Raw genomic sequence first — 27,171 nt, 5'->3', positions numbered from 1 at the left:
ATATATAGCAATATTCTAAATTTTGTAAGGTTGTCTGAATACCATATAACAAACTGTTGTTGAAATTCAGTGGGAATGTAATATATAATGAATTGGTACACTGGATAAAAGTATTATTAGCTAATAGAAGTTGGCAGGTTGTGTATCAGAGAGTGAAGTAGTGAAAGAGAAGAGTGATAAGTGGCATACCACTAGATTCTGTTCTGGGCCACTGTTGTTCAATTTATAACTGATGACAAAGTTCACTCCTAGAGATGCAATATTCAATTGTTTGCAGATGATGCTAAGTTGAAGAAAGCAATGGCCAAGAGTTCTGATATGATGTTATACAAGAGGGTTCGAATAGAATGGTAGTCAGGACAAATGAATGGAAATGTTAGTTCGATGCAGCCAAATGTAAAGTCATGCACTTTATCTAGAGTAATGAGATATAAAGTATTCAGAAAACTTCTTCCCAGAACATGGAAGCAAGGGATTGGGATGTGGGTAGATAGTGAGTCATGGTTCAGGTAATACGCTACAAATCTTTTAAAAGGTTACTCAGAAAATACAAAGGACAATGACCAGGAGAGAAGTGACAATGCCACTGTATAACACACTAATCAGGCCACATCTTGATTTCAGTACACTGATCTAGTCATCTGACTAGATCTCCAGAGGAAAGTGAATAAGTCAATTACAGGTGTGGAATGTTTATTAGGTGGAGAGAGAGAGTGGGAGAATGTGCACTCTCAGTCTTTGACAAATAGGAGGAGAATGTAAATATAACTTATATAAAACTTGGTGAGAGAAACAAATAAGCTAGATGTAGGTGAGCTATCATATAATGTACTGGGTAGAGAATGACAGGTTTATTACTGGATGCTCTATAAAGATCATATCAATAAGAAAGTGAGAAACAGATTTTTTTGCAAGGATAGTGGTTAAGTGGAAAGGAAAAGAATGATGAATGTGGCAACGGCTCCAATGTGTGTGTAAGGTAGAGCTGAATAAGTGGGATATGTATTATCACAGTCTCTATAGAGTATGGAATCCTGTAATTTTGACTGCATGGAGGTCATCTGAAAATAATACTAACATAATTAGCTACCCCTATAACAGACAAGCCATCATCTTATAAAATAAAATAAAAATCTACTAATATCAAGCAAAATCAAAAAGATGGTTATACTTACTTAAGAAAGAACTCTGATGTCACTTTAACAAAAACTTCTGATTCTTATTTTAAAACACTCTGAATCAGCTACTTTTTTTCAGGCAAAATAAATTATGCCAAGAGTTCTGTCTTTTCCATTCCAGATTTTGAAAAACATATTTATTTATTTATTTAGCTTATGGCTTACACATGGAAAGTTACATTACATTAATCCTTAATATACATGGACAAAGTAATAGACATATGTGCAATAATAAGACATAGTACAGTACATAGCCCTAAGGGGTGCTTAAGGGTCAAAGCTGTATAACTGAGAGGAGACCTCCACATAGCCTTTAAAGGAATGCGGAGAACTGACCAGGGCTTCTGACCTAATGTCCAATCCTCACCTTCTCGTGGTGCACCCTGTTTGGGTATCTACTTTGATACTGAACAAACGAGGATGGGCTGGCAATTTGGGATTTAGCCGACCAAATTGTATTCTTATTGGTTAAACCAAAATAAAAAAAATGATGGCACAACATGACAAAATTTCATGCCGGCTGGGGCGTCGCCCGGTTAAACAAGGCCCCCGTTGTTTTCGCCAGTGAACCAGGGCGAACAGCGAAAAGTCAGCTACTGGAACAAATCTGAAAACAAACCCCAACTCAACATCACCAGAGTTAAAGATCAGTACTATCAACGTAAGAAGCCTGAATGGCAAAGAAATGGAGGAATTACATAAGTAATAGATCGACATAATAGGGGTGACTGAAACAAAAAAGACAAAAACTGGTGAGATCTTTCTGAGCAATAAATACAAAATGTTATATTCAGGCAATGACAATCAAGGAAAAGGAGTAGTAGCCATAATATTCAACACAAAATACGAGGCTAATCTTCTTGAATGGCAGTCGGTCTCAAGTAGAGTAATGTGGGCAAATATGAGAATGGGGAACTGGACAGTGAGACTTATTTGTGCCTATGGTCCCACAGAAGGTTCTACTAAGGTAGAAGTGGAGGAATTTTTTGACGCTTTAGAAAAAGCAACTGACACAATGAAAAAGGAAAAGTTGGTCCTTGTTGGGGATCTAAATAGCAGAGTAGGAAATGATTTTGAGACATACAAAAATATTTTGGGAAAATCTGGAGAAAAGAGCAAAGCTAATAATAATGGCAAATATCTGTTGGATTTCTACTCAGGACATGGATTGGTTATTACTAACACCATGTTCCAACATAAAAATGTGCATAAATTCACATGGAGAGAAGAGGCTAGGAATAAGAAAAGTCTCATTGACTATGTTATTGTTGATAATGATGTTTTCTCCCTGGTGCAGGACACCAGAGTGTACAGAGGATTTGAAATTGGAAGTGATCACTATTTAGTCTTGAGCAGGATAAAATTGAATTTTATATTGAAAAGAATAACATGTAAGAAAGTTTTAAAGCGAATAAAAGTTCAGCAGCTCTCAGATGTGAACTGTAGACTAAAATACAGAAAGATTATTGAAAAGAAAATGAAAGAGTTTGAGAACAGGAATCAAACCTTGGAGATTCAGTGGCAAACTCTGAAGAAAACATTGATGGATTCTGCCAGAGAGGCATGTGGTGAGGTTGTGTGCAAGGATAAAAAAATCAGAACTCCATGGTGGACACAGGAAGTTAAAGAGGCAGTGAAGGAAAAGAAGAAAGCATATCAAAAGTTCCTGGCAAATAAGTCAGCTTTTACTCTTACAGAATACAGAGACAAATGTAAGAAAGCTAAACAGTGTGTAAAACTTGCTAAACAAAAGTCATGGGAGGACTTTGGCAAGAATATAGAAAATAAATATCAAGAAGGTGGCAAAATATTCTGGAGGTTGTTGAAGAAACTTAGGAATGGAGGAAAGAGTGCTGTAAAAGGAGTTAGAGATGATAAAGGTGACATGAAAACAGGAGAAAAAAAAGATATCCTTGAAGTATGGAGTAATTAGTTTGAAAAACTGCTAAATGAAACAAGCAGTGATGACAGCACAGTGATAAAAAACACTGACCAGGCATGCAGTCAGGAATACATATCCATACTTGAAGTAGAAAAAGCCATCAAAGGCTTGAAATGTGGAAAGGCAGCAGGAGTAGATGATATTCGACCAGAAGTGCTGAAGTATGGTGATATAAAAGTCTTACAGTGGCTGCACTGCATAGTTCAGAAAGCCTGGACAGAGGGACGAATTCCCGATGATTGGAGTAGAGCTCTCATAGTACCCATATATAAAAAGGGAAATAAAACTGAATGTGACAATTACAGAGGTATTTCCCTACTGAGTGTTCCTGGCAAGATCTATGCAAGTATACTTGAGAAACAGTTGAGAAGAATTGTGGAAGAAAAGCTTGGTGAAGAACAAGCTGGATTCAGGCGAAATAGAGGCTGTCAGGATCAGATCTTCACTTTACGACAAATAGTCGAGAAAGCCTGGGAATATAACTAAGATTTGTATTTAAGTTTTGTCGATTTGGAAAAGGCATATGACAAGGTGCCAGGAGAGAAGCTATTCAATACGCTGCAGTTATATGGTGTCAATGGGGCATTATATCAAGCAATACTTAGTCTTTATCTGAGTTGTAAGTCAGCAGTTAGAATTGAAGGAAGTACAGGAAGATGGTTTAATGTTAAATCTGGTGTGAGACCAGGATGTACATTATCCCCTCTATTATTCATTATCTATATGGATCACATTATGAAGGAAAGTGGTATTAAACCTGATATCGAAATTGGAGATGTTAATGTCAGCTCTTTTCTTTATGTGGATGATGTTATACTTCTAAATAAATCTGCTACAAGTCTGCAAGATTCTCTGACTAAATTGAATAGCTGTTGTAATAGATATGGTATGAAGGTCAGCAATAAAAAGACAAAGACAATGAAAATAGGCAGAATCATTGAAAATGTCAACTGTGTTGTGAATGGAGAACCTGTGGAACAAGTAAAACATTTCAGCTACTTAGGCACGATTTTTACTGAAGATGGTAAATTAAATATAGAAATAGACAACAGAATCAGCAAAGCTAGTATGGTGGGAAGTCAATTGAATAAATTCATATGGAGTAAGAGAGAAATTAGTCAGAACACTAAATTAGCTGTATACAAGACAGTGTTCAAACCAGTTTTAACTTATGCATCTGAGAGCTGGGTCAGAAGTAAAACACTTGACCAAAGACTAGAGACCGCAGATATGAGAGTCCTGAGAAAGATTAGAGGCGTGAACAGATGGCATCAATGGCAATATCATATTAAAAATGAGGATATTAGGAAAGAACTTGACATTGTCAGCATCCAGGAATGCATTAGCAGAGCTAATCTCAGGTGGTATGGTCACTTAAATAGAATGGGAGAGGAAAGATTAGCAAAACAAGTGTTCTCTGCCAGGTTGGCAGGAAAACGACCCAAAGGAAGACCAAGATATAGGTGGATTGATACGGTACAAAGTGCCTTAGATGATAGAAATATAAGATCTGATAATGTTGGAGTCTTGACAAGTAACAGACTGATTTGGAGGAAAATTGTAGATAGGAAGTTAGTAATGATGTAATTTTTCATGTAGTACTGTCATATCCTGTACACCCCTTGAGGGTACATGGCAGGAATTTGATGATGATGAAGATACACTCAAGGATAAGCTACAACTGAATGTCTAGGTTGTTTATCCAGTCAACTGCACTTGGTGTAGCATGGATGAAGTCTGACAGGTTTCCACTGTATGCACATTGGACACATTCTGCTGTAATATGATTAACTGTCTGGCGGAGTGATCCACAGTTGCACCTGGGTGAGGCAGTCATACCCCATTTGTAAAGGTAGTCTGCACATCTGCCATGGTTGGTGCAGATTCGGTTAAGGGCAGACCAAGTTTTCCAAGGTAGGTGAAAACCTGAAGGTATCTGTGTTGGGTCCACTAATTCATGGAAGACCCTTGTTGAAGTGTTACACCAGGACTCTTTCCACTTCTCCTTCATGTTGAAATTTGTCTCTGCAAGATTTTTTGCTGTTAAGATTGGAGGGTGCCTTGACTTTAGCCTGTTTATTTCTAGGGGTGGGATGTCTTCGTGGATTGGAAGATTTTGGATTTCCATGATTTTGCTGTATTCATGTAGAAGAAAGTTGGATCTGCAGATGGTGGAGGCAGAATGTTGCTTAGCACTGGGAGCCAGTAGGTTGGGGTTGATTTTACAGTTCCAGAAATAAGGCACATAGTGGAGTTAAGCTGAGCATCAACCAAATACACATTGGCACTGTTCAGCCATATGGGTGAGCAGTATTCAGCTGTAGAGTAAACGAGGCCAAGAGCAGTGCAGCGCAGCATTGCTGCTGAGGCACCCCAAGTTGTTCCACATAGTTTTTGCAGTGTATTGTTTCTTGTTTTTAGTTTGGATGCTGTGTTAATGACATGTGGTTTAAAAGATAGTGCTCTATCCAGAGTGACGCCCAGATATTTCAGAAATCTGTTGTAGCATAGCAGTTTTTGGTTGACAATAACCAGGCTAACAATAGGAAATTGTTAGCCTGGTTATTGTTCAGGTGGAAGCATGAAACTTTTGTTTTGCTAGGATTTGGGCATAGTCTCCATTTGCTGAAGTATTCATCTAGGACTGCAAAATCGTTTGTTAGTGTATCTTCCATTGTAGTAAAATTGGTGTGTCTGGTGGCTAGAGCAATGTCATCAGCATAGCAAAACTTCTTGGAGGCTATATTAGGCAAATCTGCAATGTATAAGTTAAAAAGGAGGGGAGCCACTACTGACCCTTGTGGCAGTCCATTATCCAGTGTTCTTTGTTTACTTTTGTTTTCATCCATACACACTTGGAACAGGCGGTTGCTTAGCATGTTATTGATTAGTTTTCCTATTGTTCTGCATGGGACTGCCCAAAGCAACTTGCAGACTGCACCATGCCTCCAGACTGTATCATAAGCTACGGTAAGATCTACAAAAGCTACAGCTGTTTTCCGGCATTGTTGGTAGCCTGCCTCTATATGTGTGGTGAGTGACAGAACCTGGTCACAGTAGCTTCGTTCATGTCTGAATCTAGCCTGTTCTGCTGGGACTTGTTCTATTATCATAGGGCAATTCTATTGAGGATGAGCCGTTCTAGGAGCTCATAACAAGTTGTTAGATCTTGAATAAGGACCTTTTCATCAAAAGAATCATTCATTCAAGATTTAACAAGAATACAATAATAACCGAGAAATACTTGTACTGTTAGTAAAGAAACAAATTGTTAATAGAGAAACATAATTGAATTACCTTAAAATGAAGTACAAAAAAAAAGGAGGAATTTGTCTGTCTAGATAGAAATATTGTTGTTTGAAAACACTAGTAAGAAAAATACTCTATGCAAAATGTATGTCAATGCAAACAAAAGTCCAAAGGTTGCGTGTGAGCTACCCATGATAAGCGTAACGCCCGAAGCGAATTGAACTTGCATTCCCCGAAAAGAGTGCTCTTGAGGAGAAGAGTTGTGACTAAACAACTTCAGGACCAATAGGAGGGTGCAGTGAGAAAACTTCTGCAACGAAAAGAGGGCACAACAAGAGATAATAAATGCGGGTTTACGCGGGTTTCAAGCCCCGTTTTTCCCGTTCCTGTTTTCATTTGGACCCACGATGCTAACCAACGGAGGGGAATCTATAGCATTGGATGACAAGTTTCTCCACATTGATGACTGGTGAGTATCAGGCAAGCTGTACGCGAGATGATGGAGTCCACTGACTCAGGCCATCGGTAGAAGTGCTACCGGAATGAGACAATGGAAAGTTCCTCCAAGGAGACGGACAGTCTGACGATAGTGACTAGCGAGATGAGAGTTTGCCCAGCAGAGTGCAGAAAATGGTTGTACGTGATGAGCGAAGTGACCTCCACATGGACGCAACCCACTGAAGCAGTAAAGTATCTAGCAGTAAAGTATCTAACAGTAAAGGACGGACAAAGGGGACACGGTAACCTCATGCGGCAGTGGTAATGTAGAGCATTCTCTTATTTTATTAACAATTAGCATTAGAGGAAAAGGGTGAATCGATTTCTAGTTGGAAGAAAAATGGACAATTGCCTAGAGAACCTTTTGAGTGACTTTTATGCATTGTAACTTGTTAGCTCCATTGGACTGGTAATCGGAGGACTTAAGTTCTTGTGTGAGACCTAATTAATGTGGTGGGGTCTGTGTTAGCATTTGAAGCTAAAATTGTAAACTTGTATTTTCCCATGCTAAGTGTGTTTTAATTGACCAGAGGATAAGTTATATGTTCATTAACTAGAGTTTCATTTATGATTGTCAGTTGATTTAGTATAGGTAGTGTGATAAGCTTTTGATATGTTTAAACCTAATTGTAAACTCATTAGATCTTTAATAAACATGTTCTACTATGTAAGCCTGAGTTTTGCTTGAGCATGAGACTAATTTACCACTCATAAAAAGTTTGAACCTATGCATAAGGGGAAGATATAGAATAATTAAAAAGGATAGGGCCATGACTGCAAACTGAGATCTCTACAGATGCTATATATATATTTAACGTCAGGTAGCTATTAGAACTCTGGGAAAGTTTCTCTGAGCAAGAATTCTTCTGTCCTAGGACTCTGACTGGCGCAGCTCGAACAAACAAATTTGTCAGAGTTCGAAAAGGAGATGGCCCCAGAGAGATAGACTGGAGATCTCATTCTTAGTTGGCACAAGAGGGGATAATAGTAACATAGATTTAAAGAAAAAACCACGATGTAATAAGGTGCTAAGCAGGGCGATTGGTTAGTAGTTTTCTGGTTTGTTGTTGGTTTTTCAGGTTTTTCTGGTTTTAAGATGGGGATAATTTTTGTCCTCTTAAATTCTTTTGGAAGTCTACCAATATGGAGAATGTCAGAGAAAAAGCAGGAAATCAGGATGAATTTCATCAAAACCTGGAGCCTTGCCTGGTTTCATATCCATTAGAGCAGTGTTAATATCTTCAAGAGTGAAGGGTCGTGAATATAAAGGATATGATGGTCTGTTATTTTTCAAATATGTAAGCTCTCTTTTTATTTGAAGAGTGTGTTGTTTGTCCTTGGGGTATATCTTGATGTGTTGACAATATGCATCACATATGGTTAGGAGATATAGCTGATTGTTCCCAGGCAGTCAGGGTGCCACTACCTAGTTTTCTTAGAAGGCTCCATGCTTTTCTACTGGCGTGCTGAAAATCGAGTCTTTCTACTGTTTCAGTCAATTTCTTTTGTCGGCTGGTGTCAAGGCTGTGAATCATCTGCAATGTTAGGATCGCCCACTCTAGATATTCTTGATACAGTTTATTATATCATCGTCCCATCCAGGGATATAGTCCTTCCGGAAGCCTCTTGGTATGGTCTTCTTACCTACAGCTAAGACAGCTCCCATGAATCTCTTATAATTATCACTTTTTGGAGGGATCCAACGGACATATTTGTCAAGACAGGCAGCAAATGTATCCCAGTCGGCTTTCTGGAAGTTCCAGCAGGGACGTTGGATGGATCTAACAAGGGGTACCTGCAGACCTACCTCTAATATAATTGGTCTATGTTGGCTTCGGGAAAGTTGGAGAGAACTCTTCTTTATGTAGGTAACGGTCATCCATTGTTGTCTTGAGTAACAAAGCAGAGGTCGGGGTTGTACTCCCTGTTCCAAGCTGCTGACCTGAAGGTGGATCTATCCTTTGCATCGAAAACTAGGTGCAGGTTATGAATTTCTGCCCATTCAGTCAAAGTCTCTCTGCATTCATTGTTGGAAGCATATTTCCATAGCGTGTGGTGACTGTTAAAGTTGCCTATATGCATAATATGGAATACATGGACTGACAGCATTCAATATTGCTACTTTCAAGCCAAACATCTGACTTGGGAACAGAAGCAATGTAATATTAAACAAAACAAAATCTGTGGATTTATCTATACAATATTCTTCCATCATTGGCCAGACAAGCACTGAACACTATCTAAACATCTCAGAACATCTTTCAAGCATCTCTCTCTCTCTCTCTCAAGATACATGAAAGGTGTTTTTGAATTTATTAAAGGCTTACATATATACATTAGCAGATAATTATCTGCTACTGTATGTTACAAAAAACAATAAGAATGCTTAAGAAATACAGATTAATATCAAAATATTATGTTTTTAATAAGGGTGGCCTGCCTTTCAGCATTGGTTTTTTTTTCAGTATAATCTGGTATGGATACTGACATTGATTATCACTCATGCTGATGTCTAATGGCATAAACATATACTTATACAGATAAATACTAACCAGATTTATTTAGTTAATAAACTATTATGCCAATATTTCATCTAGGTCACCTAGGCATCTTCATGGACACAAAAAATTGCACTAAGTATGTGCATGCAAGCACACTGGTAAGAAAGCAAACACAGAACGAGAATGAGTAGCAGGATCCTATAGTCCTGTCACCCTCTATGGGTGCAATAATGGTATCGACATTTTAGGTAAAGTGAGGCAGTAAAATTTGTTGAGATCTGGCATATGTTAAATTGAGGTAAATTCTAAGAAAAGTCTCACCGATTTACATCCGCTCCTGTATGTTTTCTTCCAACAAATCCAGTTATCCATATTTGTGGCATGGTTTGCTACTCCAAAACACCTGTACTGCAGGTAATGGACATAGTTTCTGTGTTCTGTGAGGTGGATATTTGCTGTCCTTCCTGTTTGTCCAAAGCAAGATAGTTTGCATAAGCAAGGGATGCAGTAAACCCCCAGGATGGTCCAAATGATGGAGTGAGTCTTCTGATAAGCAGATAAGGGTAGCTCATCTTTTTTGGGATAGCTTGTAGGGGGTCTTGCATGTTATACTATTTTAGCAGACAAGAACTTTTTTTCTTAGGTGCTCTAGATATAAGAATGATAATGTATTTTTTGTATTCAAAATTATGAGGAAGAGTGGGTGGATTTGAGGAATGAGAAAAGAGTTTTGTTGATTCTGAAGGGAAAAGGTATTGGCTGAAAAAGTGTCCCAGATGCAATTGATTTTTTTTTATTTGTTAATATCATAATTCCCATTCAGTATCATGGATCCTGTGTGTGTGTGTGTGCACACACACACACACACGTGCATTTCCATATTGCTTTTACTGCCTTGCATACTAGAAGATTGAGGTGGGTTTGAATAAAATACCATGCTTTGTTTGGTTCTAGAGCAGGGTTTCTATAACGCATTAGTCAGCCCATAGTACTAATGTGCTGTAGATCTGCAACCTTTGTGATTGGATGGGATAGTCATACCCACCTTTGCTACGAGTTGCCCTAGTGTTAAACTATGTGCTTTAGCTTACGCTACAATCTGCCAAAATTTTATAGCTTGCTATATTCGGCATGAAACTCTTTGATTCCTATCTTTGAGTTTCTTATTCGGCTTTGAAATAATGTGGGATTTAATATCCCCTTAATTTAAATAATGTTACATTGCCGAAGTGAAGCCTATTGGCTCTTTATTTAAGTAATGCAAATATTTAGATACTGCTTTTACTTACTCACTCATTTAATTTTTTCATCATAAATAGCATATTTCTGTTTTATTCCTTTTCTGCAAGTAATTTCTTAGGTATTGTCCAACTGACATGATTTCATTTATTTTAATGCTACTTAAAAAAAAATAGAAGGCAAGCCACCACATCTAGTTACCCTTCATATATAGTATCACTTGAAACATGCAGGTCTTCATCAAACTTTTTGTTTTTTTCTTTCATTCTCTCCACATCTCTATTTTTTGAAACTGCCCTTCCTCCTTTAGTATGTCGGGTTACAAACTAGTCATTCAAAACATAAATGTTATAAAGTTCTCTCTTACAGTAGTACATGTTTTTGTTTCTATTTTTTGGGTGTAGGAATTCTATTAAAAATGCAATAGTTTGGATTTTTCTGGATGTTTTATTGCAAAACCATTCTGATTTACTATTTTCTTATTCTAAAATTATTTTCAATATAAGAATACTTACAACATGTCTCAGAAGAAATCGCCTTTTTATAACTCTCTTGATATCTGATAACTTGACTTTTAACACAGGAAACTATAATAAATAATAAAGTCTACATAAGTTATAACAAAAATTTTAAAAAATAGAATATAATGTATTAATTTATAAGATAAGCATGTCAAAGGTTTGTGCAGTTTGCAAACTGTACAAGCATCTAAAATATTTTATTTTTTGTCTATCTCTACACTCATCATTTTTTCATGATTTCTTAACTATTTCTCTTAGAATACAAAAGATAGTCTTGATAACACTATCCGATCTATATCCAACTTGGGCATCCCCAAATTTTCTTAGTCTTTTCTGAAATCTTATAGCATAAATTCTTAGAACACTCAGTAAGGAAATTCCTCTATAATTATCATATTTAATTTTGGTTCACTTTTTTAAAGTAAAAGCTTTACTTGAACCATCTGTAATTTGATTTCCTGACCAACCACGCAGAATTACACAGCACAGCCCAGACAAAATTTTATATCTCCACATTTGAAAATTTCAGAGAAAATATCATCTCTACTCTGGATTCCTTTCCCTATTCCAGGTTTTTAATGGTTTTAAAATATATTTAAATTTTCCCTATTACAGGTTTTAAAATATATTTATCACTTATATTTCTCCTGGATATTTCCTAGCAAGGTTTTGTCACTTTTTTTTTTCTTATCCAAATAATTATATGTATCAGACATTCAGAATAACTTCTCTTCAGTTTTTATATCCCCAAATTTATGATCTTTGAATTCCTTTTCTGGTACTACTCTTTTCTCTATTTCTAAGCTTTCTTAATATCTTCAAAACATTTCACCATTTACATGTGTTTTTTATTTCTATATTATTACCAAACTCTTGTAATGACTTTTATTTAGCTGCTTTTAGACATTTTCTCTATACTCTCTAAGTATGTGCCATCAAACTAGTAATCTAATACATGGACCTGAATAAAATCTAGCAGGTGTTGTCATTATATTTTTGCAAAATTTTCATGAACATACTATGACGTTTAGGTCTTCAAAAAGAAAACCTTTTTCTTTTATATATCAACTGCCCTCTATAATGACCTGAAAAGTTATCTGTTGCTGTGAGACAAATAAATTTCACTGTCCAATTACTTATTTTAAAATTTATTTCCATTGAAGAAGTATATTTTTATGTTTGATGTTAATTCAGCATAATCTACAGTTATGCCATACTGTTTCTCTTTTGCTGGCACAAAGTTATTATGATGAATGAATATTCAGATATTAAATGGTAAAAATCGCTAGTATTCACTAGTGATTTTTACCATTTAATGTCTACATTTTAGTATCACAATAATTTTTTAAGTCAATGTTATAAAGTCAAGAAATACTAGTGAATATAGAGCAGACACCAGACACTTTGCTATCACCATCATCATACACAGGCTACTATGAGAGTACTAAATGATTAAGTTTACATTATCATTATTAATCTCCTATCCACAATTTTACTCCAAATTAGTACTTGTCAACACTCAAATACTGTCAACTCTAACATTTCAGTCTTCTAAATGGACAGGTGCCTCGGTCTTACTCTGGATTTTGATTAATCATTCCTCTCCCATTGTTTCAGTGACCATGCTACCTTAGATTAGCCCTGATCACACATTCTTGAATGCTAACAATGTAAAGATCCTTCCTAATATATTCATTTTTAATATGATTCTGCCATCTGTTCAGAGCTCTCATTTTTCTCAGAACTCTCATATCTTATGATCTCCAGTTTTTGATCAAGTGTTTTATTTCTACCCAACTCTCAGATCCATAACTTAAAACTGGTTTGAACATTGTCTTGCATATTGCAAGTTCAGTGTTTTGGCTAATTCTCTCTTATTCCATATAAATTTATTCAACAGGCTCATCACTATATGAGCTTTGCTTATTCTGTTGTCTATTTCCATATTTAATTTGCCATCTTCATTAAAAACTGTGCCCAGCTGAAATATTTTGCTTGTTCTATAGATTTTCTATTGGGAATGCAGCTGAAGTTTTTTTATGTTCCTGCCAATTTTCAGAGTTTTGGTCTTTTGATTGCTGATTTTCATGCCAAATTTCTTACAGCTGTTAATCAATTTAGTCAGTAAATCCTGGAGATTTGCACCATACTCTGTTCCACTATAAGATTGCAAGAAATCACTTCCTCACAGAAAACAATCAATTCTGACAAGAGAAAATAGTCCCTTCTTAGGATGCAATTAAAATAAATGTTTGGACATAAAATTATAGCGTGTTTTTAATATTTTAGGGGGGGATTGAGACAGCCTTCCCGTGCACCCCCCCCCCCCCCCCAAAAAAACCTCGGGAGGAGTATTGCCTTGTGGTACATTGTTGGCACTTCAGACAAAAGAAGCCCCAGAGATGAATCACAGGCAACACGAAGCTAATGTCTCAAACAAGGTGTCCAAAGGTTTCCAAGCCTCCTGGACTACTGACAATTATGATGAATACAAAACATAAAAAGTTCCATGCTGGCCTCGATCGTCGCCCGGAATAACAAGGATCATTGCTTGGTTAGGTGGAGGGCAAGCTTCGAAACATATGTTACAGTCCCCTAATCAACACTACCTCAAGATATGTTCCCTAAATATAGAAGGGCTATCTAAATCCAAAGCCATCAGCAAAATAGCCAAAGATAAAACAATTGACATCCTGGCTCTCCAGGAAACCCATGTGCCTGACACAATGGGTTTCCTGGGTTTCAATGTCAAATCTGCACCAAATGCCTCTATCCCTAGAGGCTGCAGAAAACAATATATCCCATGTTGGAGTAGAGAAAGTGAGGAACTCCTAGCCAAATATGAGGAAACTGAAGATCCAACTATTGCTAAGGAGCTCATATTAACCCTGGATAAAAACAGAAAGGAAAGATGGATCTCAACCATCAATGAACTCGATTTCGTCACATCTAGTCGGAGAAGCTGGTCACTTAGGTGGAGCAGAGGCAACAACACACAAAACAACAGAAATAACTGTTGTTTTGTGTGTTGTTGGCTAACAACAAACAAAATAATAGTTCTGATCAAATAGCTAACCATTTATTGAAAACCTCCAAGATTCATCCAAGCTCTACCAGGAAAATTGATGTAAAAGCTTCCACCAGACAAATCCTGAAGATGGAACCCGAACTTTCTGAACTGGTACACCCAGTATCTCGGGTAGAGGTACAAATAGCCTTAAAACTTACCAAGAATGGCAAAGCTGCAGGAGTGGATGGCATACTCCCTAAGTTCCTAAAACATGGTCAACATGGCCAAACATGGCTGGCTGCCCTTTTCTCAGAAATCATCATGACTGGTAAACTACCAAAGCTGTGGCAGGAAGCCAAAATAATTGCCGTGCCCAAACCAGGGAAAGAGCCAAATGATGTGAAAAACCTGCAACCTATCTCCTTGCTCTGCACCAGCTTTAAGTTCTTTGAAAGAATTCTCCTTAAAAGAATTTCACCACTCATCGAAAGAGCACTCCCGACTGACTTCAGGCCAGGAAGACGTTGCTGTGACCAGGTCCCTGGCCCTGATAACTCAAATTGAAGCAGGCTTCCAGAAGAAACTTAAATCTGGAGCCACTTTCATTGATCTATCATCTGCTTATGACACTGTCTGGATCAGGGCCTCCTCCTAAAACTAGGAAATATTATAAAGTGTAAAAAACTTTCCAACTTTTTGATTCTATTCTTTCCAACAGAAAGATCTGGGTCCATATTGGAGGAAAAAAGAGCAGGCCCAGATTCCTTCACAACGGTCTTCCTCAGGACTCAGTGTAATCCCCTATACTTTTTAACATCTACGTGTATGATGTATCTCATACCAGATCAAGCAAGTATATGTATGCTGATGACCTAGCGATCTTACATTAATCCACCTCCTTTACCAACCTAGAATCAACCTTGAATACAGACCTGAACACCCTGGAAGAGTACTTTAAGCAGTGATACTTGAAGCCAAATCCAGCGAAAACAGTGTCTTCAACATTTCACCTGTACAATGCTGAGGCGAATCAACAACTCGACCTTTCTTTCTGTGGAAAAATGGTAGAACACGAGCCTCACCCAAAATACCTTGGGGGGGGGGGGGTGAGCCTGGACAGAAGCCTAACCTATAAAAGGCACATCATCAACCTCTCCAATAAAATTAAAACCAGAAATAATATCATTTCAAGGCTTGCTGGAACAACCTGGGGTTGTGGTGCAGAAGTCCTAGGGTCATCTGCACTAGCCCTCACATTCTCTGCAGCAGAATATTGTGCCCCTGTCTGGGGAAAAAGTACACACACACTAACATTATAGACACCCAGCTAAACTCTACCATGCGCAAAATTAGTGGGACAGGCAGGGGCACACATACAGAGAAGACAAGCCTCGATTAAGGAATTTAATAAAGCAGTGAGCAACCCACTCCTGCCCCTACATCAGGCTCTCATAAACCCACCTAATCTACGCCTCACATCTAGAAAGCCTCTCTGGTCCATGGACCAATTCTCTTCAGCTGTGCTGCCATCAATATCTGACATATGGAGAGAACACTGATCCAACAATCTAACAACAAATCTTCCTGGTAGAGGATCCCTGTGCTCCGCAGCCTGGTTTTGATCTTCCTAGGAAGATTTGGTCATCAATAAACAGGATCAGAACTAGTCAGGGCAGATGTGGCTAGCTTCTACATAAATGGGGGCTGTCAGATCATCCTTATTGTGATTGTTCTCCCGTGGTTCAGACGATTACTCATATTGTGTACGACTGCCCAAGGCACCAATTTCATGGTGGTAGCCTACAGGACATACACAAAGTGACAGGTGAGGCCTTGAATTGGCTTTCCAGTCTGGGCCTTGACTTGTAGTTGGTGTGGCAGTGGTTATGGAGAAAACAGAAGATCATGGTCCCGTCTCACCATGAAGACGTTATTCTCGTAGTCACTCTCATAGTCCTCGTCATGGTATCAACAGAACTCCTCCTCATGTTAGAAGATGCTGATGTAATGTGAAATGGGCCCCCCCTCTAATGGATCAAGTTTTCTCACACAAGACACAACTGCTCTCTAATTAAACTAGGATACAGCTACATTTATGTTGTGAAGTGTTGTTGTGAGAACAAGCAGCCGTGTCATACTTGTTACAGTAGGACGATAATTGTCCCTGACTTGATTATGACAAGTTACTTTTGCTTTATTTAAAAAAAAAAAAAAGGAAAGACTTAGAAAGCTGGTTGTGCCTTTTATGTAATGAACTTTTAAATGTTAAGATTTTCATCATTTGTTTCTGGAAACTGTGATTGTACTTTTTACTTACCAGTTTCATGTAGCCATAAGCATAAATAAATAAACAAATATTTTTTTAATGAAACAGAATGTTTAAAAACTCAGTATTACTTTTAAAAACCACAAAAACAAATAAATAACTAAATAAACTAGCTGATTGTTTTGACCAATCGCACTGCTTCATGGTCATGCCACAATTTCAAAATCAGAACAAACAACATGTCGGATGAGATGGGTGTTTCAATTGCAATTCCAGATTTTTTTATTTGAAATTCTCATAGGTAAACACTGATGAGTCAGTCAAAGCAAATTTTGATGATGGTTTATGCGAAGCTACGAGCTTCCCACCACAAAACCAAGGAAGAGAATGTAGCAATGATGAGTGAGCTGAAAAGTGTTTTGGAGAGAACCATCTTCAGTGTGAAAGCAGATAAAAAGAGGTCACATGTGGTCAAGACAGCACCTAAAACGCAGGCACAATGGGGACTTGAACTCGGCCAATCCAGTGTAAAGCATTCAAAGCAGATTTTATGACTTCATTTGGTGTGTCATTTGCTGAAAGATTCATCAGCATTTTTCTTCAGGAATGAGCAGCCCACACTGAACAAGCTGATTGTTAAAGTCAACAGTGATTCAAAAATATCAAAAATGATGCTTTATCGGATGATGTAGGATCTCAGCTTCAGGTACATAAAACAGCAACATGCATCGACCTTTAAAGGAAGAGAGGATGAGAAGAGAGATGGCAACATTGATACCATCAAGTGCAGAGGAATATGCACCTTCTTTGCAGTGAGTGGCTGCAATCTTAAAGTGGAACAGAGCAAAGATATATTTAGGGGTACATCATCTGCAAAAAGCAGAGAGCTAAGTTTGATCATCTCTGATTTTAATATCACATTTAATGCTACTTTCTTTCATAATGCGATCTACAGATGATGAACAAGTGGAGATAAAATGCATCCATGTCTTACACCTGACTTTACATCAAACTTTGCTGCATTTCTTTCAATTCTAACTCCTAACCTCACAGCTTTAATATAGACTATATATCTATAATGTTCCATTTACTCCATATTATTGTAGCATGTTGAAAAGCGCACCTTGTCATATGCTTTTTTTTTTCAGATAAAAAAACTTAAATAAAGATCCTTATTAGATTTGTCAACTTTTATTTGTAGTAAAGCAAAAATCTGATCTTCACAAGCTCTACTTTGGCCTGAATCCAGCTTGTTCTTCTCCCAGTTTCTCTTCCAGGTTTTCACAATTTTTCTCAATCTCTTCTCAAGTATGCTTGCATGAATCTTACCTGGAATACTTAATAAAGAAATTCCTCTGTAATTCTTACATTCAGCTTTATTCTCTTGTTTTACAGATGGAACTATGAGGGCTCTTACTCTACTTTAAAAAAGTTATAAACATTTGCAGTGAAGGCACTGCAATTTTTATAACTTAATATTTGAATATTTCTGGTCAAATATCATTTACTCTAGTTGCTTTTCCACATTTCAGGTTCTTGACAGGTTTTTTTTTCTATCTCAAGTAATGATATGTACTCCTCTTTACATTCTTTTTGAATATTTTCTGGTATGATACTGTCACTGCTTATTTTGTTCAGCAGTTTTTGAAAGAAATTACCCAGACATCTTCAGTTTTCATGTCACTTTTATCATCTTTGATTCCTTTCACAGTACTCTTTCCTCCATTTCTAAGATTTTTCAATAGCCTCCAGAATATTTGCCACCTTGCTGATATTTATCTTCTATATTCTTGCAATATGTCTTCCCAAGACTTTTGTTCAGCTACACATACACATGAGTTGCACATACTTAGCTCTCTTACATTTTTCTCTTTATTCTCTTATGGCATCTGCCAACTTATTTGCTAAGAACTTTTGGTATCCTTTCTTCTTTTCCAAGACTGCTTCTTTAACTTCTTGTGTTAACCACGGCATTCTTATTTTTCTATTCATGTAAGACAACTTCACTACATTACTCACTAAATGAGTCAATCAATATTTTCTTCAGTTTGCTGCTGAGATTCTAAGGTTTGTAAACTCACCTGTAGAATGAATTGTCTCTTGTCTCTCAGATCTCCTCATGTCTAAGGACGAGTGACCTTCCTGATGATGCTTCGTCATTTCTTTCTCTCCTGTGCTTCTTTTATTGCTTGTTCTGGTTTAAGTTCAGTGATTCTTGATATTTGGCCAATCCACCTGTTGGGGGGTTTCCTCTTTTTCTTTTCCCACACAGTTTATCCTGGATGATTACTTTTTCCAAGCAGTTGTCTTCCCTTCTACATATGTGTCCAAAATATTGCAGCATTCTCTTTTCGATTATGTTTATCAGTCTTGTGTGGATATTCAGTTCTTCTAGGATACGTTTGTATGTTAGCTTTTCTGTCCAAGTCTTTTGTCATAGTCCAAGACTCAGAATCATAGAGAAAGAGCAAAAAAAACAAAGGTTTCTACAAGCTTAATTTTCGTCTTTTTGGAGATGTGACTGTCTTTCCAGATCTTGGTTAAATCAGTCATCGCTTTCTTAGCTAGTGCTAGTCTTCTTCTTATCTCTTTTTGTTATTATCACTCCAAGGTAGTTGAAATGGTCGACAATTTCAATTCCTTCCATATCTATCTCTTCTGCATTGTTTAAAATCATTATTTTGGTTTTATCTTGATTTATTCCTAAACAGTGACTTAGGCTTCTCCATTCTAATTGATTTAGGATGGATTTTAATTTCTGTTCACTTGTTGCTATTATCACTATGTCATCCGCATATCGCAGGTTAGTGATTGTTCGGCCACCTAATTTAATGCCTCCATTCCACTTTTCTAGAGATCTTTTCATTATAGTTTCACTGTAAAGGTTGAATAGTTATGGTGAGAGTATGCATCCTTGTACTGATCCTTTTTCGACCTTTTCTGAATTCTGCTTGTTCTTCTGAGATCTGATGGTCTATAAAACTTTGTAATCTCACCTAAATAATGTGTAGTAAAATCTTGCTGGTATGTGAGATAAGGGCAATGGTGCAGTAGTTTTCACAGTTGTTGTGATTGCCTTTTTTGTAGATTGGGATAATGGTGGAATTGGTCCAGTCATTCGCCTACCTTCCAGTCTTCCTGATTTTGTTGCATAAATCATATATCCAGTTGACTGCATTCTCTCCAAGGTTTTTCAACATTTCAGCTGGTATTGAATCAGGACCTGGGGCTTTGTTTTTCCTTAATTTTTTGATTGTTTGTTCTACTTCACTTTTGAGGATTTCTGGTTCTGTTTCCATGTTTTCCCACAGCTCCTTTATATTCTTGTTGAATATTTGGGTCCTTGTAAAGCTTGCCACAATACTCTTTCCATCTTCTAGCTATGTCATTAGTGTTATTTCCTCTGCAATTATATTAAGTTTTGGTTTCAATTTTTTGGTTATATCCTTAACCTTATTGAATAAATCTGTTGTTTCATTAGAGTTGGATGTCTTTCTATTTCTTTACAGATGTTTTGGATATAGCTATTTTTATCTTTTTGACAAGATTTCTTAATAGCTTTATTCAGGTTCAGGTAATTTGGGTTTTGCCAATCTGTTATTTTAATTTGTTTCCTTTTTTCAATTAGTTCTAGGGTTTCTTTTGTAATCCATGGACTACCATTCTTCTTGTGATTGCCTTTTTTGTAGATTGGGATAATGGTGGAATTGGTCCAGTCATTCGGCCATCTTCCAGTCTTCCAAATTTTGTTGCATAAATCATGTATCCAGTTGACTGCATTCTCTCCAAGGTTTTTCAACATTTCAGATGGTACTGAATATATCCAATTTGCTGCTGAGACTCTAAGGTTTATGGACTCAACTGTAGAATGAACTATACAACCATCGTTTGGATGAGTCTATAGTTTTAAGCGATGATCACCTCCAGTTTCAAATCCCTAAATTTATATTCTTACATTCTGAACCTAGCAGGAAGATATCACTACTATAGTCAATGAGGCTTTTCTTATTTATTTGTGTTCTTTCCATGTGAATTTGCGCACAACCTATGTTGGAACATGGTGTTAGTAATGGCTAGTTTGCATCTTGACAGAAATCATCCAGCATATACTCATCATTATTACTAACCTTGTCTTTTTCTCAAAATTTTTGCAAAACATTTCTATATACCCAGTGGGATTTATTTCCTCACTCTGCTGTTTATATTTCCAACAAGGACTACTTTTTCCATTTCTATCATGTCAGCTCTAATCACTTGAATTCTTCCTTAGTGTGGTCATGAAAGTGACCATGAACAAAAATAAGTTTCATTATCCATTTTCACATTCTACAGTTTGTCCACATAGCCCTGTTTGAAACTGCCTTCCAATCAAAAAGTTCATATTCATGGTTGACACTGAATGATATTGCTCCTCCCTTTCCTCAACTATTTTCCTTGATTACTTAAATATGCAATCCTATACTTATTTAGTATTGTCTAGCCTACCTTTGTTTTCTTTGCCTCAGTAATGGCAATTATGTCTATGTGGTAATTTTCCAATTATATATTTGGTTTAATCCTTTGTTCAAGTGTAAGCAAATGAAGTTTGCCCTTGAAGTATTTTCAGGACGGGGGCAACTCATGGTAAAGGTGGAATAAGTTTTGATCCTTGCCTTAGTATCCCATAATGCGGAGCACATCTCCTTGCAGACATGTGTAATGCTATGCATTAAGAGAAGGGTCACTACCCAGACCAGTTTCGACCTTTATTGAGGTCTCGTCAGTGGGAGCGAGACCCGAAGGTGGTGATACTAAGGTGGAAGTAATGCAGAAGTAATATAACCATATACCAGTTGCCAAAAGGTGTCAACACCTTATTATTAAAATTCTCTGTTGTTGGTAAAAGTTTTTTCACTTCCACATCAGGTTTCGTAGCATATGCAAATGTCCTCTGTAATCTGGAAGAACAACAGTTGGGACATCTGCTGGACATATCATGTAATTTTATCCCTTTGATCAAGGTTTGAAGACAGGTAAAGGTTGAATGCCCATTCCTTCAACATATCCCAAATGAAGGCATCAGACAATGTGAGATCAGGAGAACATGAAAGGTACAGGAATTTTGTGAACCTCGAAATGAGCCTCCCAGAGAAGTGAACTGATAAATAGGCTCTAGAACCATGTTATCTGTGACAGGCTGCTTTGTACTGTTGGAATACTTGTGCACGAAATGGAATATTTTTTGCTTGACATACCCTATACAAATACTGGGCAAACAGAACCAACACATGGTCAATGTGGCATTCGCTATTCAAGGTCATGGTTACACCACCCTCTTCAATGAAGTAGGGCCCAATTATGGCATGGCCAGATACTACACACCATGCAGCAACCTTTTCACTGTGAAGAGATTTCTCTTGGACAAATTCAGGTCTCGAAGAAACGTGTCGGTTTGTCTGTTTACATGACTGCATAGATGAAAATGCGATGTGTCTGAGAACCAGACATTATAGAGGAAAGATGGATCTTGATCGATATAGGTCAGCACATAAGCACAGCATTCCTGCAATGCAGCGTAACCCGTTGCTGTTAAACACTGACCCACCTGAACATACGAAAAGGCAGCCAGCTCCTTAAGGATTCTCTGCAGTGACCGCCTCAGTATCTCAAGTTTTACCACTATTTAGCATTGACTGCGTTTTGGAGACTGTAACACTTGCTCCAGCACGTGTGATTGTCATTTGTGTTAACAAATGAGAATCATGGGCATGTGCTGATTAAGACAATGATGACACTACTGCTCAGGGCACACTTATGGAAACGATGAATGAACTGCTCACAAACATGTTGTAGGCTTGGACCATTTGCTCTATCAACTCTGCATGAATGAAAATAATGCTCAACAATAAAACTCTTTTCTTCCAACGTCAACATCATTGCTACAGCTAAATGTAATGGTGGAGACTATACATGTGCTTTTCTATTAATGTGCAGTTGAACAGCATTATCTGCACCATACCCTGTGTATGGTGTGTGTGTGTGTGTGTGTGTGTATATATGTATATATATATGTGTGTGTGTGTGTGTGTGTGTGTGTGTGTGTATAGATCCATACAGAAGAGGTTGAAAGACACATAAGCATATCTGTGCCATATCTGTAGTGTAAGTGAAGAAAGTCAGATCAGATAGAAGTTTACTGACATTCTTTTTGAAGAGTTGCAAGTTGTAGTTGTTTGGAAATCTTAAAGTAAGCTGTTCAAGAGGGCAAAAATAGATGGAATAAAAGAGGAAGAAGAAAAGCAAATTCAGCGTGTTTGCAGTTGCACAATAAAGGAGTGCTGGGTAGCAGTACACCAGAAAGTGGAGGAATGATTGCCAGTTCAGTGGAGCAATGAACATTGAAGTACCTATAGCATAAACACAGAGCCGAAACACTGTGTCTGTGAGATAGAGGTTGAAGTGAATCTGTAAGAGAGGGATTGTCTATGAGCTGAACTACTCTCCTCTGGATAGAATCAAGAATTTTTTTGAGAAGTTTTAAATGCTTCACCACAAAATCATGAGCAGTATTCTAAGCATGTTGGATTTATATAGAGTTAAGAGTTGGTTCGGTGTAAAATAGCATCTTGAGCAAAACAGAATGCATAGTTGTTTGGATGCTGAGGAAGCTATAGATGTGATGTGTTATCCTGTCTCCAGGAAAGACTGGAGAAAGTCCAAGCAGAAAGATCTGATTTCATCTGGTGATATGTGTATTATTGAGGGTAAGAGAATATGAGCTGAGATTTCTGTTAAGTAGACTTTCCATGAAATTTAAAAATTTCCATTTTACATGGCGCAATAAAACATTGTCTTTTTTTTTTTTACAAGGTGCATTTTATTGCACCATGCAAAGATGTTTTTTAAATGGCAGAAATAAAACTTTCACATGAAAGCTAAAATCCAGATGAATTGCTGTTACATTTTAACCCTGTAAATTCTTTGAGCCAGATGGATTGTTTTATGAATTAAATTTATTCCTGTGATCAATCTTCATCAGATGAGAATCATCAGGAAGATTATTTAAATTCTCTGCTTGCCTTTTTAATAAAAAGGCAAGCAGAGAATTTATGAAATTTTTTTTAAATTTTATTAAAATAATTAAAAATTTTCCATTCAGTCAATAGAAATTAAGCATTCAAGAAAACAATCTTAACTGCTTCTTGAATGATAATAAAATATGAACATGGGCAAAAAATATTAGACAAAAATATAGCACTGCATTCAAACATATATCTAACAACTGGCAACAATATCCTTCAGATCAATTTATCTCAAGTATCGATCAAGAAACCTCCACCACCATGCAAGCACACATGGATAATTGTACACGAACACACACAATAAAGGACACTGATAACGGATTTGGTTTGGTTGGTGCATTTGTCATTTTTAAAAAACTTCTGTATTTTAAAAGTTAAAATGATTTTGTTTAGTTTTTTTTTCTATTTTTAAATAAAAGAATATTCTATTGTGTCCAGTGCAGCTACTCACCACATGTGACTGGGTGAGCATATTTGTTGAGCCTTGACAATAACACTTTTCACTTTATCATTCTTCAGTGGAATTAAACTCAATCCATTGAATTTCAATACTACAAAAACACAGCACGTTTTTTACCCTTAAGAAAGGTCTCACTTCACTTTACTTTTGATAATATTCAGATCTCGAGTCAAGATCATATTTTGCTTCTTAGGCTGACTTACAGACCCTAGCCTTTCCTAGCACAAGAACATTGTAACCATAGTCTCCTCAACCTCCAAAAAAAACTTGGCATCTTCTTTGATTCAAAACGTCTTGCTCCTATATAACATAACTCCTATATAATTCTAAATATGTCAAATGTTAGAATACTGTTCTCACATTCGGTGTGGTGCACTAAAAATCTCCTTAAGAATGTTTGATTCTAAACTAGAAAAGAAAAATCTGTTTAACAGATCTCTTGCTCTCTTTTGCACACTCCCACTAATTATTTTCTGATAGATACTGCTAAAATTATGGTTCTTTTATTAAATCTCTTATTAAGTTCTTATTAAATCTTGTCTGCTGTGCCATTGTAAAATCTACTGTTATCTTATCTATTTCAAACTTCTTCTCAAAATCTCTCTTTATTTTAACTTAACTTTACCTTACTTTAATATTATCTTATTATCTTTAACTCAATCTTAACTTAAACAGTTGTAACTCAGAGTTAATAATCCATTGCTTGATTTAATTTCTTAACCTTAAATCCTTTCACTCAACTTAATTCACTTTTGTCTCAAGGCTGCAAATGTTATTGTTCTCGTGTGCAAAACCTTCAGCACTAAGAGAATGCCTCAGGCTGAAGCCAATCTCTTTGTCTGAACAACTGATGTTTTTCTAAATTTAATTTTGGAAAATTTATTTGATTTCTAGCTGCGCCACCAAAATTCATGTTTTTCTTCAGAAAAACATGGAACCCTCCTCTCTTACTAATCCTGCAACATAAGACTTCCTTTCTACAGTCGTAGCTATTCAAGAACACACAGATTCAAGTTTAATGAGCAGTGCATTGGTAACAGGAATCAGGCAAATTATTTAAACAACAAAACAATTTATTCATGTTCAAAGAATTGTACAAAAAAAATCAATACTAAAATTTCAAGTTCTATACTTCAATAGCGACTCATAAACACAATTACAATCACTTCTCTTATGTAAACAATTCTTATAAGACCACATGTCTGTGAAACTACTTTTGTTACACTTAGTCACACTTAGAGCAATCTCACATAAACAAATGCAGGCTTTAGCTAATAACAACAATATTAAATACACAATATATCACTTTAAATTCTGCTAAGTTTTCTCTCGCATGTAACGGAACAAGACAATTCAAAGATTAGCTAAATGCCTATAGTCCTTATGTATCATTACAAACAAAAACTTTAAACAAATCACCGTCGCAAAATTCTGTCTCTAGTAATATGATAGAAAGATCTTACTTTCAATCAGTTGTCTGGTTCTCTCTCTGATAGATTCTTCTAAATCACCTTCTTCTATTACCTTCTGATCTTGGCAACACGTATGGGTACCTTCTCCGGGATTTTCGGGATTTCCTCTTACTATTTGCCAACTTTCTTTTTCTGTGACTGCTTTCTTCCAAAAACAACTTGAATTAGTTGTCTCGCACTTCTGACATCTACTGGCTGGAATGCAGGGCTCCGATCATCTTGAACCGGGGTGGTTTTCCCTGAACCTGGATCCAAAACAGAAACGATGACGAACTTATTCTGCCACACACATCTAATCTGCCTCTCCTTTTTGTGTGGCCTTCCACCTGAAGACAATCAGCAAAAGTCCCTTGCTACTCTGTAGCCTTTTGCCTTTCGTTGCCGTAACTTACATCGTAGTAACCTCTGTAACTCCATGTCTCCTCGACTCTGCGATCTCGTTTGACTCCATGACCTTGTAACTTCTTGCTGACCAAAGAGCTGAACCCTTATCTTGCCGTAGCAACCCCTTTTTATCTGGCTCCATTGACTTTGGGTTTTGGTATGCTGTAGTCCCCTGGGTATTTCGATGTTCTGCACCCGCCACCTTTTTCGGTTGTTGCATTAAGGTGGGAAACTCCTGTACATATTTGACCTTTGTGTTTCCAATTGCCTTAGGTCAAGTTAATATGATAATCTGTCTGAAACATCTTTGTCTGGGACTTTCTTTAGACACAAATTATTTTACACTTATTTTCCTTTGTTCTTTTACAATAATTTTTGGCGGTTACATTATTTAGTAATTTACAAAACTTTATTTCCATATTACTAAACATAACCAATTTTGTCAATTAATCATAAGTAATTTGAATGGAATTTCATTTACCAGTAAAATCGGTATATAAGGTATTTTTATATAAAAATCCTCCTATACATGATTTTACACTGCTATACCAAATTAGCTACAAATACAACCATCATTCCTCCACCTCTCTTGTTAATTTAAATTTAAAAAAAAAAAAAAAAGTTTCTAGTCAACATGTATGCACAGTTCAGCTGGTGCAATGTTTCATCTTATCAATCTCTGTTCTTTAGAACAGCCTTCCCCATATCACTTTACTCAAAAACTATGATCATTGTTGAAGAAAGAGCAACTGTCCTTATTTCTTCCTAATTACATGTGAATGCACAATTATACACACTACTACCGTGTCATTAAGTTCTGCGACTTCTCTTATACATGTGTGTGTGTGTGTGTGTGGATAGCTGATATATATAAATAAATAAGTAAAAATTAAAAAAAAAAAAACATCATCAAGAGATGGACTGCATTTAAATGACTGAAAAGATGAAGCATTTGGAGAGATTTTGATGTGAGAATATGAATGAGTTCTAGAAATGAAATTAATAGGGATAAGGAAATTATTGTTCTTCTTTATAGGGCCTTGATATGAGCACATCTAAATTACAGTATACTCATATTTGGTGAAATAGGTTTCATGAAGATGAGAAATGGCAGAGAGGATTCAAAGGAAGAAATCAAAATAATAACAGATTTGGGGAATTCTTACCACAAAGGTAGATGATTAATCTTTGTGAGTTGAAAAATTTATTAAATACATGAAAAAAAAAAGAGGGGGGAAGAGATCTCAGAAAGATAAATTACTAAGGGGATCTAAAGAGATTTCATAGAAATTGGACAAAACAGATAAAGAAATTTTCCAATATGTGATAGGGGAGGGAAGGAAGGAGAGAGAGAGAGATTAAATAAAGAGCCATTCCCAGAAACTGAGTT

General features: G+C 36.7%; 1 protein-coding gene across 1 annotated transcript in view; it reads right to left on the bottom strand.

Annotated features, from left to right (window-relative positions):
* LOC150100611 (protein FAN-like) overlaps positions 1–27,171 on the bottom strand; it is a 477,112-nt gene that overhangs the window by 319,620 nt on the left and 130,321 nt on the right. The window contains exon 10 of the mRNA XM_090401841.1: positions 11,123–11,194. Within this exon, the coding sequence (XP_090257967.1) occupies positions 11,123–11,194 (72 nt within the window). The remainder of the gene's footprint in view (positions 1–11,122; positions 11,195–27,171) is intronic.

This window comes from Typopeltis vanoorti, chromosome 12 (genome assembly GCF_054136105.1).
Source record: "Typopeltis vanoorti isolate ZY-2024b chromosome 12, IOZ_Tvanoo_1.0, whole genome shotgun sequence".
Lineage (NCBI taxonomy): Eukaryota > Metazoa > Arthropoda > Arachnida > Uropygi > Thelyphonidae > Typopeltis > Typopeltis vanoorti.
This window is presented reverse-complemented; position numbering and strand designations above follow the sequence as displayed.